This window comes from Thalia democratica, chromosome 4 (assembly GCF_965202585.1).
Source record: "Thalia democratica chromosome 4, ktThaDemo2.hap1.1, whole genome shotgun sequence".
In the NCBI taxonomy this organism is placed as follows: Eukaryota; Metazoa; Chordata; class Thaliacea; order Salpida; family Salpidae; genus Thalia; species Thalia democratica.
This window is the reverse complement of record NC_139168.1, coordinates 44,411,385-44,424,913: the sequence shown is the minus strand read 5'-3', so window position 1 is coordinate 44,424,913 and position 13,529 is coordinate 44,411,385. Positions and strand designations below refer to the sequence as shown.

The window sequence follows — 13,529 nt, the reverse complement described above, 5'->3', positions numbered from 1 at the left end:
TTGTAGCTTAGTAAAAACTTTATAAAATAAGATCAAAAACCAAAAAAGGGTGTTTACCCCCCCCTATGCCCTTAACAATATCAAGGTTTTCTATATCTAGCTTGGATCCAAACTCTGTACATCTTAAGTTGTCTGGCACGATTAACTTGAAGCCTTCTGTCTACTAAATTTTGTTCTTCTTGTAGACCAGCACTAGTAAAAATTTCTTTAACTTCTTCCTGAGTAAAAAAGTAAACAAGTGTACCATCACCTCTTGAATAAAAGTTTTCATCTAGACATCGACCTTTTTTAAATCTTAGCTGTGCAAGGTCATACCTACCATAGTCTCTAAACAAAAGTTGACCCCCTGGTTTAAGTAGTCTTGCAAGTCTTTTTATTGTTTCTTTCATTTTACTAAACTCAGTGGCAGATAAGACAAAAATCATAATTATGATATCAAGTGAGTTTTCTTCAATAGGATAAACATCATCAGAGGTGATATCATGTTGAAAAGCATTACATTTGGTAGAATTATACTCCTCATTATTTCTAATAACATCAATCGAACTTTCAGCAAAGTCACAACCATAAATGAAAAAATTCGAGTTTGAGTTAGCCTTTAAGAGAGGAAATATAGTGTTACCAGCACCACAGCCAACTTCCAAAAACCTTTTTGAACTCTCTGTAGATTCAGCTACTAACAGCTCTGGGAACTCAGTAAACAACCAATGCCTATCTTTAAAAAACTTGTTGCTATGGGTTTTGTAAAAACTATCCCATTTTGAAGAAGCATTTTCAAGCAAGTCAGTTTTAATTTCTAAAGAAGCAGATTCTTCTAATTGCAATTTAGTAATCTTTTGGGCTTCTGCTTCCTGCTCTGAGGTCCAGTCAACGTTATCCCAAGCATTATGCTTAAAGACATTATTAGGATTTTTCAATTTTCTATCTCCAAACTGGGGTCTAGTGTTATCTGTTTCTTTATCCATAGTGTAATTTTTACAGCAAACTTGTAACCACAATGCTTGAACTTAATAAGATACAAATGACTTTAAAAACTGTATAATTTTTATCTGTCCAAAATGTAGTTCAAAATAGTAACAAATTTGAAACAATATGTTTTAATTAATGATATTGTAAAATAGTAATTTATAAACTATTTAAAATTAATCCTTTAAAATGATTTAGTACTTTTGAGTAGTTCTTACTTACCTATATTTTCTGCTATTAATAATATATTATAAGTTAATAAAACAAAATAAATATACTATCAAAAAACAAAAAAATTATTTGACTTAAAATTTCAATTACATTTTCTTTAAAAAACTGAATTAACTACTTAAATTTACAGAACTGTAAAATGTTATTGTATATAACTTATGCTAAATTGAAGGTATTTCAAAACTTTATAAAACCATTTAAATGTCTCTTAATTATATTTTTTAAGTAAGTTATGGAAAATTATATAGAAATAAAGTATTTATTCAGTTCGTTTTTAGGAGCATGGTAGAAGAGGGTGAATTACTTTATGTTTTAATCTTAATTATTAAATTATCAACTAAAATGCTAGTCACTTACAACTTTTTTTCAAATTCAAAGTAACTATTAGAAGTATAAGTAATCAAAGTTTGGCAGCTTTATAGTTTATTAATAGAGAAAGCAAACTAAAATGGAAACAAAAAACTATTAAAGTAAAAACATTGAGCAATCTTTATAATAATTTATCTTTATCAGACTAAAATATCTCAAAAGTTAATTGAAATTTTTATAACCTATAAAAACTGACTTGTAGTTCATACTTTTAGCATAAAGTTAGAAGCCAATTTCTTAAAAAATATTAATCTGCCCCGTAATTTTAACTTTTAAAGAAATAAACATAAAATTTTAAAGTCTGCAAAAAACTACAGGATGAAGTTCTTTTAGTCAGATGGTTTTTTTAAGCAGGCAATAAAAAAATTATTATTAGTATTAACTTACTGTCATTGTGGAACCTACTGTAACAGGATATCAAGTTGCACTTGATTACTGTTTAGATTTAATGGAAGTTTTGAGCTAAAAGTTCATTCAAGCGGTTAAGAGAAAGCTCACAAGGTCAAGTTTTATACTGATGCAAGTTTAATACAGTTGAAAAATGAGAAAATAAAGTGCAGACCAGAAATTACTGATGTAATGTTGCAAAAAATTAAGAACGCTGCTATATAAATCAGCCACAGAAAGCAGTGGGGAATTCTAGTCACAGCCTGCTGCAGTAAACGTGATACTGAAGAATAGACATTTATATTGTTTTCTTGTGTTTTATGAAGTTTTTTTTTATTAGTGTTATTTTTATAAGTATTTCTTATTTACATTCTAAGTAGTTAAATCTTTTTTATTTTATTATACATTCTTAAAGTATATTCTTGCTAGCTAGATAAATCTTGTGTAAAGGTGTTGACCACATTTAAAGTGTTTTTTAAATTTGATATTCTTTATATATTTGTTAGTGTTTGCAATTGTTCTTTAATAAAACATGTTCGTCATTGTCATGTCTAGTTTTATATAGAGTAGCCCTAGTTATTATTGAGTATCATCATTTAGCATAGATTAAGTTTATTATTAAAGGTACCTACATCCATAGGTTACACTGCATAATTAATTTTTAAAAATAGGAGTTTAATTAAAAACAATACAGCTAAAAACATGGATACTTTTATAAGTTGAGACAACTCTTTTGAAAAAGAAAAAATACAAAATTTTTAATTTATTAAAATAACATTTATAGATTGGATTTTATTAAAATGACTGAAGTTTTAACCACAGCTACTAATTTGTGAGAAACATTAACAAGATCATTCTTAGTGTTTCAATCCTCAAAGAATTAATAATAAAGTCTTTTATAAATTGAAAATTTATGGTTGCTACTTTTCGAGGCAAAAACTTTAGACAAAAAAACTAGTTTAAGATTTAGGGATTTGGAATTTAGACAAATCAAAACCAAAGAGTATTCAAAAAATTTAAATAAGCCTGAAGTTTTCAAATAACCTAAAAAACTTAAAGCCCAGCCTAAAATTTTTAACTAGCCTGAGCCTGAGGTATTCTTTGTAATAATAATCTTTTGACTTAAACATTTCTTGTTAGAGATCAAATATAGTTTTAATATACTTTTAAATCTCATTCTATGCAATTTCATTAGAAACAAAATATTTTTTATAAACCAGAAGAATACTAAGAATTTTTTACATCAACAACATTCTTTCATAAAATTGTATATAAAGTTATAAGTATAAGAACTCAATAGATTTAAAGTTTGAATGGTTAATAAAAAAATATTTTAGAGTAAAATGTGTTAATGAAAATCCTTATGACAAGTTTTGAAAAGTTTGTCTTTACTATAGTTTATTCAACAATAAAAAAACGCTCAAATATTTGGTCCTAGGACCTGGTGCACAAAGAACCTTTTGGTTATCAAGTCCCACACCATGAATACCTATTAATGTCTTGTCCAGGACTTGTAGTTTGGTTAGATATATATAAATTTGCAAAAGTTTGTCAGAAAAGACAAGTTTAATAACTAAATTAAAGTTTAAGAAAATATAGTTGATTATCAAAGGTAAACTGAAGTCTATTAGGTTAAAATTAGCTGGGTAAAATATTTTCAAATATCTAAAAGATTTTATGTACCATTGTATTGCTAATAACCACACATTTCCCATTAAACAATTTTATTGAGCAGTGCTTTCAAAATTTAACCAACTTCATTTTCAAAGCAAAATAAATACTCACAAAACTGTTTGATCAAACAAACTACAAGTAATTTACTTATATTTTGTTTGATTAAGTAGTATTTATTTGTTTTTAAACAGAAATTAGTTAAATTTTGAAAGAACTGCTCAATAAATTTTCTTAATGGAAATAGTATGGTTAGCAGCAATTAACTGGGACATTAAATCATGTAAACATTTTTCTTTACATTCAGTTTAAAATATTTTATTTTCACAACTATGCCCTCTAGGTCTTTAATTATAATTAAACTCCTAAAAACTAAAGCTAATATGTATGAGGATATTGAGGCTTAAGCTAAGTATACAAACTATAATTCATAAATAAAAGCCTAATATGAAAAGCTTGAATTTAATTTAGATAAGGCCATAAAATAAAATAAATATGTGAGTGATTTACATTATAGTTTTGAATACTAAATAAAAGAAAGAATATACAAGATTATTTAAAAAGTGTATTGAATGGATGACTTAAACCTAACTTAAATAAAAATGTTTAAAAAATTTTGTTAAGAAAATTGTAAGTAAATTCTTAGATAAACTTAAGTTACTAATAAATTGAATTGTGAACTCTAATTGAACAGCCCTACATGGAAAATTATTGTTTTTGTTAATTAATACTTTGAAATATTAAGTTTGTATCTCTTGACCTCAGTTGATTACTCTACTAATTGTTGGTCTTAAAATACAGTAAAAAAAATAAAACACTGTTCAAAAATTACTTTAATAACACAATCAAAGTAAAAGACTATAAAACCTACAGTAACAAACTAATAAATATCAAAACAGCTTCAAAAATTAATATTTGAAAAGTGTTTAAAGTGTAATAAAAGTTCAGTAAGAACTTGATAGGTACTTTATTTAATGGCAAAAAAACAATGATTTTACAAACATAAAAAAAACAATTACTTTCTTATAAGCATTAAGTAAATGAAGAGTCTTTTATCAAACAAACTAATATAAGAATAATTTAAACCTACATTTTACCAATACTGGAAAATAAACTTGTATATAAGCAAGCTATCTTTAACTTAAATTTTAATAATATACTCATGAACAGGAAGAAAATAAAAAAAGTACTGATGTTTTCTTATATTAAAGCATTTAAAATGACAACTTGTTACCTTCAGAAATTCAAAAACCTTTAAACAGTTCAAATAAATATTGAATTATGGGTCAAGTAAGGTTTTAAAACTAAGACAAATTTCGAAATTTCAAGCCTCCTTAGAATTAAACCAATCAGATGAGAATTAAAATTGCAGCAGGCATTTTATAATGCGTATGCCGAGAACAAGTTTTTCAACTATGCAATGTTGTTTTAGTTTCTAATTGCGGAAGATCTAGTTAAGGGTTGTAAAAACAGCAGAAAATAAAAACTCCATCTTTTTCTCAACTATTTTTTCTTTTAAATAACGAAATAGTTAGTATAAATAACTTTGTATTTCAAGATAATAGGTTGTGAATAAATAAAGTACTTAAGTATAAATCAAAAAAACGTAATTATTGTGGAAGGCTGAAGTTTTGCAGATATTAAAAATCATATATTCGCATTTTTGAACACTTATTCGCTATAAACAAGATTTTGTAAAATATAATGGAGCTTATAATTGTTATAAAATTCAGACAAAAAACATCTTAAACGATAAGTTTTGCTTTGTGGATATGACGTTTTTGGTTTAGATTGAATAAAAACATTAAAATATAATTATTTTTCAACCTAAAAGTTTAACTTATTTTTTTCTTGTTCATTCTATATAAAACAACTAAGTTTCGTAAAAAAATAATGGAGCTTACAATTCTTATTCAGTTTACACAAAAAGCATCTTAAACGATACGTTTTGCTTTGTAGATATGACATTTTTGGTTTAAATTAAATAAAATCATCAAAAAAAATCTTTTTTTCACCTGAAAGTTAAACTTTTTTTTTTCTTGTTTATTCTATAAAAAAACAACTACGTTTCGTAAAAAATTTATGAAATTACAACTCTTATTAAACTTAGACAAAAAACATTTTAAATGGTTCGTCTTGCTTTATAGATATGAATTTTTTTTTTGATTTTGATTAAACAAAATCATCAAGAAATATTTTTTTTGACTTAAAAATTCAACTTTTTTTTTTGTTTATTCTATATAAAACAACTAAGTTTCGTAAAAAACTAATAGAGCTTACAATTCTTATTCACTTTAGACAAAAAAGGTTGTTAAGTTTAATTGTTTTATATAGAACAAACAAGTAAAAAGTTAGTTAAACTTTTAGGTCAAAAATAATAATTTTTTGATGTTTTTATTCAATCTAAACCAAAAGTGTCATATCTATAAAGCAAGACGAACCATTTAAATTGTTTTTGTCTAAATTGAACAAGAATTGTAAGCTCCATTAATTTTTACGAAACTTAGTTGTTTTATACAGAACAACAAGAAAAAATTTAGTTGAACTTTGAGTTCAAACAGTCATAATATTTTGCTAGTTTATTCAATCTAAACCAAAAGTGTCATATCTATAAAGCAAGACGAACCATTTAAAATGTTTTTGTCTAAATTGAACAAGAATTGTAAGCTCCATTTATTTTTTACGAAACATAGTTGTTTTATATTGAATAAACAAGAAAAAATTCAGTTGAACTTTTGGGTCAAAAAAAAAATTGATGTTTTTATTCAATATAAACCAAAATTGCCATATTAACAAAGCAAGACGAATCGTTTAAGATGTTTTTTGTCTAAATTGAAAAAAGAATTGTAAGCTCCATTAAGTTTTTACGAAACTTAGTTGTATTATACAGAATAACTAGAAAAAAATTAGTTGAACTTTGAATTAAAAAAAAAAATTTTTTGATGTTTATGAAACTTAGTTGTTTAATATAGAATAAACAAAAAAAAATTAGTTGAATTTTTAGGTCAAAAATAGTAACTTTTTGATATTTCTATTCAATATAAACCAAAAATGTCATATCTAAAAAGCAAAACAAATCGTTTAAGATTTTTTTTGTTCAAATTGAACAAGAATGGTAAGCTCCATTAATTTTTACGAAAACTTGTTTATAGCGAATAAAAGTTCAAAAATATGAATATCTGATTTTGAATATCTGCGAAATTTCAGCTTACTAGTTATTGTTATTTATAACTTTGGCTTTTAATTAGTTTTCGAAAAACCTAGTTTATAGTCAAACGAACACTCTAGATCGAACAAAACATACATCATTAGTTTTATTTGCAACTCTATAAAGCAAAAAAGCCAGCTTGAGTGACCAAAAACTAGTCTGATATTTTAGTATATAAAAAGCAGTTCAAGCCAAAAATTAATAAACAAATAAATTGGCCTGAGGTTTGAATTATTCAAATATTCATAGTCTTAGTGTGTAGCAATGTTTAGTTGTTTATTTGCTTGAGTTTGAATTATTTTAATTTATTAAATTTACCATCCCTAAACTAGTTTGTATTAAATAGGTAGTTCCAAAAAACAGCAACTGTGTATGTTAGTATGCAACGCATAAAAATTAACTTAATTTGCCAATAAAAATTGTTTAAAAAGTGAAAATATATACCTAACAAAAACTATTTTAAATTATGTCATATATTGTTTTAAATGTGGTTGTACACCAGGGGCGTGTTTTGACTGGTTTCCTGTTTCCTGTGAAGCCCCTGATGAAAAATAAAATAAAATTAAAAAAGGTTCTTAGAATATCACTTAAAACGTTGTTTATTGACTTTGTTTTGGTTATTTGATAAACTTTGAACAATGAATGTTGAATTCATAACACTGAAAGGTATAAGTTTCCTTAACAAAAGATGTTCGTTTTTGCCCAGCTGAAATAAATTTCGAATAAAATTTTAATTGTGACTTGATAGTAGGTAAAGTTTTAATTTCTTTACAGTTTAGGTATTTTTAAAATGGTTTTTATTCCTAAGTTTATTTTATAGATTTTTAACTACTAAATGTTATATTTGAGAGTGCACAAAAACAGTTAAAATGAAATAATAGTAAAAAATAAAGTATATTTTATTTTAGTTTTGACACATTTTGATTTTTTTTTCTAGATAACTTTTTACTTTAATGCTATTAGTTCCCATTATAAATTGTTACTTAAAATAAACAACTTTTGATTATGTATTGTTTTTCAACTAGTAACTACAATTTTACTTAAAAAATGTCAATATAATCACTAAAGTTTTATTTTACTTAGTTGATTGTATATAATAATGTTAATTGAAGCTTTTGTAACATTTAGATTTTTTGTTTATGTGTCAACCAAACCAACTGGGTTTAAACCTTGAAAAGTCAATTCAGAGAGTATTCAAAATCATCTTTAGACCACTACACCACATGGCAATTTATTCTTTTATCATTTAATGGTGTTTTAATATTTTTTTTAAAGTTGTTTTGTTTTTGTATATCTGTTGGCCACAAAGTTGATTCTTGATTTTTCGAAATTTTCCACTCAGAGAGATTATGAAACCATGATTAGAATCCCTGTACCATCAGGCAAACATTTAATTATAATTTAAAGATATTTTAATTTGATTGTATGAGGCTAAAAATTTTTTTTAGTGGAATTTCAAATTTTATAGATTAAACTACTTGAAAAAAACAAATTTATTATAAATAGATATATAAATGTAAAGGGTTTTAAATTAAAAAAAAAATTTAAGAACTCTACATTTTTGTATATTTTTTAGCCACAAAGTTGATTATTGATTTTTTGAAATTTTCAACTCAGAGAGATTTCAAAACTATGATTAGAATCCCTGCACTATCAGGCAAATATTTAGTTATAATTTAAAGATGTTTTAATTTGATTGTATAAGTCTAAATTTTTTTTAGTGAAATTTAAAATTTTATTAATTAAACAACTTAAAAAAAAAAATTTTATTATAAAAGATATATAAATGTAAAAAGTCAAAATTTAAAAGAAAAATTTGTAAGAACTACATCTATACTAACATTTAAATCAAAAATATAATTCTCTTTATAAAAGTTTATACTAGTTTTAATTATTTTATAATGTTGTTTCCTGATAAAAAGGTTAATTTTTTATAGATTAAGTTAGTTATGTCTGTAACAGTTGAAGAAATAAAAAAACAATTGTTAATATTGCGTACTTAACTGGCAGTGCACACCTAAGAAATGCGTACTTAAGCGGCAAATTAAGAGCAAAAAAAAGTTGTGAACCCCTTTTGAAAAATGTCTAGACACGCCCCTGTTGTACGCACTTAAATATTATACGTACAAACAATAATCTTAGAAAATTATGCGTACACTAAACTTAATCTAACTTAGTTATTAAATAAAAACTGGTTCAAAGTATGAGCATCTTTGTACATTGGTGTGCATAGGATTTAATCTAAAGTGCACAAAAGACTTCTAAAAAATCAAAATGTGTCAAAACTAAAATAAAAAAACTTTATTGTTTACTATTCTGTTATTTTAACTGTTTTTGTGCACTCTAAAATATAACATTTAGTAGTTAAACATCTATAAAATAAACTTAGAAATAAAAAACATTTAAAAAGATACCTAAACTGTAAAGAAATTATATCGTAGTTGATTACTGTTCATTACTTTTGTATAAAATGGAAAATATTTGCATTTATTTTATATACTGAATATGTATTATATAAACAACTTACTAAATCCAAGCTCTTTTTTCAGATAATAACTTGCTGTTGTAAGAATAAATTATTATGAAACTGAAAAAAACTCGGATAGAATTCTAAACTGTCTTTTTTACATTTTCAATCTAAATCAGTAAAGTTTTTTAATTCTTTCAAATTTTTTCACAGAGACTTTTTTAAACAAAAAAAAACAAACTACCGAAAAAACTTAACTTAAAACCTATTTTTCTCAGCGGGCTAATTTACATGCTCACGGGCCGCAAAATATTTTTTCGCGGGCCGCATTCCATTCAAAAATATAACGTGCTCGCGGGCAGCAGATTTATCCTTTGCGTGCCTCAATTTCCCGCGGGCTGCAGTTTGCCGATCCCTGTATTAGACTAAAGTATAATGTAAGATTTATTGCACTTAACTTTATTGAAAGTCCGTGGATAGCCAACTAAATACTGAAAAACTGAATAGGACTATAACTGAGATAGCTCCTTAGAAGTACTGTAGAGTTATTAAGCTTCAGCTCATTTTAGTATATATCAGGGGCGGAGCGTGGGGAGGGGCACTGGCGCATGCGTGCCACCCAAAAAAAGAAAATAAGTAAAAAAAAAAGAATGTAATATTTTTATCCTTTATTGTTTATTTTTCTAATTAATTTGCCTTTTTTCAACTATGTTTATCTAGTACTCGGAAAGTTAAACGAAATTTAGAATACCAATTAGTGACAAGTTAAGGAAATTACACAATATACTAATTCGTTGCGCAAGCGAAAGTGCGCACCGATGTTGATGAAAAACTCCATAAGGAAAAATTTTATAACTTCATGAATTTCATAAGAATTTAGACTCAAAATGCACGCAATAAATTAGTGCACCGCGTTAGTATAACCTTATGACAGATATTTCTACAAAAAGTTTACAAAAATACGTCACGCTTAAAGGAAAATTAAACAATTTTACAAGTTTTCTTTATGCTACAATAGATGTTAAGACTACTGCTAGTTTTCTGATCTTTATTTTAGTAAACATACAAGAAAAAGCGTGTCGGCCTATGAGAAAAAAACTTTGTTTATGATTTTTATTTTAAACAAATACAATCAGATAAATTAAACTTAAAAAGTATACTTTTAACTTAAAAACTTTAAAGTAACAAACAGTTACTTCGAACTTTTTTTACTTAATGAATTTATTTCAATTATATTACTTATAAAAAGATCGTTTCATAGCTAATTATAAGTTTTAATTTAGGGGATTTTTTGAGAAAAAAGTTTGCGCACTCCCTAACCAAAATCCAGCTATGCCACTGGTTTATATGTTTGTACTTGTTTCCGATATTTTACATTGTTATTAAATTCACTTAATTCTTTAAGGTGCTATTCTTCATGTAAAATATCTTATTATGGTTGTGATAAAGTGCCCAATTCAAGTATGCATCTACCAAACGCCAAATAAATCATATAAGTTAGTTTGCAGGCTTCTGGACCTACATAAAGTTGACCATGAAAAGAATTCTGTTTCATTAAAAAGTGTATCAATGCCAAATGAACCTAAACTGATTCGTCCAAGAGTGAACCGTGAGATCAGCCAGGAAACATGGCTTGCGTTCATTCGTAGGTTGGAGGCATTCAAAATTGGTTCAAACATAAGCAGCCAGAATGCAAGCAAACAACTGTTTCAATGTGCCCATGACAAACTTGATAATCTAATGTTGGCAAATGATCCAAGGTTGATGCCTAAATCAGAAGAGTATGTAGCTAAATTGATGACGTCAGTAGCAGTCATAAAAGTTGCAGTTGGTGTCAAAAGAGCAGAACTGGTGAAATTACATCAAGACCACAATGAACCTTTCAGAACATTTGCAACCCATGTTCAAAGTAAAGCAGAAGCTTATAAATTCACTATAGTTAGTGAGTGTTAATGTGGAAAGGAAAATGTTTCAAGTTATACAGAAGAAGAAGTTAAAGACGTGATACTTGCAGGTGTAGGTGATGAAGATATTAGAAGAGAAGTTTTAAGCACTGAAGATATCTTGTCCAGGTCATCGTTTGAGATAGTTTCCTTTATTGAGAGTAAGGAAATGGGCAGACATGCAACAGAGAACTCTCGGAATGTATCAGCGGTATCTTCGTTTCAACGACAAAAAAAAACAACCTTTTAATGTAGGGGATAAGTCCCAATACGTATCTGCTAGCGCTGTAAAAAGTTGTTTTATCCATTGAAAAGGAAAGGAACTCAAAATGTAAAACCTTTCAGATATTGTTTTTCTTGTTGGCGCAGCCAGTCAAAGAAGGTCAATGATGTTCAAACCCATGATGATAGTTCCTGTTTTATGCGACAGAATACACAAGTAATATCATTACACGCTAAAAAACTAATTATGTTGAACAACATTATTTTTGACAAGAGAAATTTGCGTAGAACCAAGACATTTGACCATCCACGTGCATCAACTAAAATCACTAAATACGGCATAAATAAGTTTGTTATAATTAGTGTGTTAGCTGATAGTGGTGCACAGTCAAACTTTCAAGATGCTGATTTTTGTAAGAATGACCTACTTCCTGTAGAAATCACAATTCGGGCTGCTAACAAAGCTCTAATTATTTTTTTAGGCGCTTTCAGAGCTACTGTTAGTGGAATGTCTCCAAAAAATGAGGTAGTCAGCTGCAATAGTATTATTTATGTCAGTGACTGGATTTTTTCTCTTGTATGAAACAATGGGTAAACTTCTAATCATAAATAGATTAATTCTCACTGTTGGTTCTCAGCTTCTTCATCAGCATTCTTAAGTTGTTGCAAATTTGAATGAAAAATATCAAAGTGTAAACTCAAGTCACACGAGGTAACCTGCAGTTGCCCAACCAGAAGCAAAGTTTCAGATAAACCATGCAAGTTTCCATTCAAGGCTACAAGTGAAAATGTGAGTAAGATGCGTGATTGGATTCTGCAAAGATATGTAGCTTCTACGTTTGTTATATGTCCGCATAAACCACTTAACTAATTAGTGGGCCCTCACTTAAAATTATTTTGCAGGATAATGCTAAACCTCTTGCTTTTCATAGTCCGGCACACGTACCAATTCATTGGCATATCAGGTTGAAGCGGATCTCATAAGGGATGAGAAGAAGTTGGGTGTTTTGGAACGTGTCCCATTTGGTGAACCTGTAATCTGGTGTCATCGTATGGTTATCACAAGGAAACAAGATGGGTCACCTAGAAGAACTGTAAATTTATCACCTCTTAGCAAGTATTGCAAGAGAGAGACATGTGCTTCAGAAACTTCGTTTAAGTTGGCACGCAGAATTCCAAAAGGAACATTCCAGACTGTAACAGATGCTTGGGACGTGTATCATGGAGTTCCTTTGAGAGAAAGTGATAGGCATCTCACAACATTTATCACTCCGTTTAGTAGGTTTCAATATACTAGAGCACCTCAAGGCTTTGTTTCGTCTGGTGACGGTTACAATCGTCGTTTTTCAGCTATCTTATATAATTTTGATAGAAAGGAAAGGTGTGTAGGAAATACTGTCTTTTATGATTCTGAATTAGAATATCACTCGTGGAGAACAATATATTTTTTGTCAAAAGTTGGAAAACCTGACATAATCCTTAATCCAAAGATGTTCAAAATCTGTCAAAAGTCAGTTGATTTGCAGGTTTTAGAAAATTCAAATGAACGCATAGAACCTTTACCAAAGTACTTGGACTCAATTCGGAAATTCCAAACACCAAAGTCTGCGACAGATATACGGAGCTGGGTTTGCCTAACATATCAAGTATCCAACTATGACAAACTTCGTAAAGTTATGGCACCTTTTAGAGACTTTCTCAGCCCAAAAAACAAGTTTATTTAGACAGAAAATTTGAACAAAGCATTTAATGAGTCAAAACAAATGATTGTTGATGCGATAAGAAGCGGTGTAGAAATTTTTGATCTTGGAAAGTTGCCATTTCTAGGACCTGACTGGTCGAAGCAAGGCTTAGGCTACTTTATCATGCAGAAACAATGCCATTTAAATAGCCGATTAACAGACTGCTTCACCACTGATTGGAAGGTGAAACTTGTAGGTTCAATGTTTTTAAATGGAGCAGAAAATAATTATGCTGCCATTGAAGGAGAGTCGCTTGCTATTGCTTGGTCGTTGGAGCAGACAAAGTATTTTACTAAGGGCTGTAAAGATCTTGTGGTTGTTAC

General features: G+C 27.8%; 1 protein-coding gene across 1 annotated transcript; it reads right to left on the bottom strand.

Annotated features, from left to right (window-relative positions):
* Positions 1-81: 81 nt before the first annotated feature.
* On the bottom strand, positions 82-1,039 carry LOC145834028 (tRNA N(3)-cytidine methyltransferase METTL2-like). The gene is made up of 2 exons (XM_082941338.1): positions 320-1,039; positions 82-218 (listed from the first exon to the last, which is right to left on the bottom strand). Exons 1-2 carry the CDS (start codon positions 963-965, stop codon positions 208-210), a joined length of 657 nt encoding a protein of 218 aa, XP_082797464.1. The 5' UTR covers positions 966-1,039; the 3' UTR covers positions 82-207.
* Between the last annotated feature and the right edge of the window lie 12,490 nt (positions 1,040-13,529).

Excerpts from the sequence above, each read along its gene's own strand:
- LOC145834028 (XM_082941338.1), bottom strand. The coding sequence starts at position 965 with ATGGATAAAGAAACAGATAACACTAGACCCCAGTTTGGAGATAGAAAA.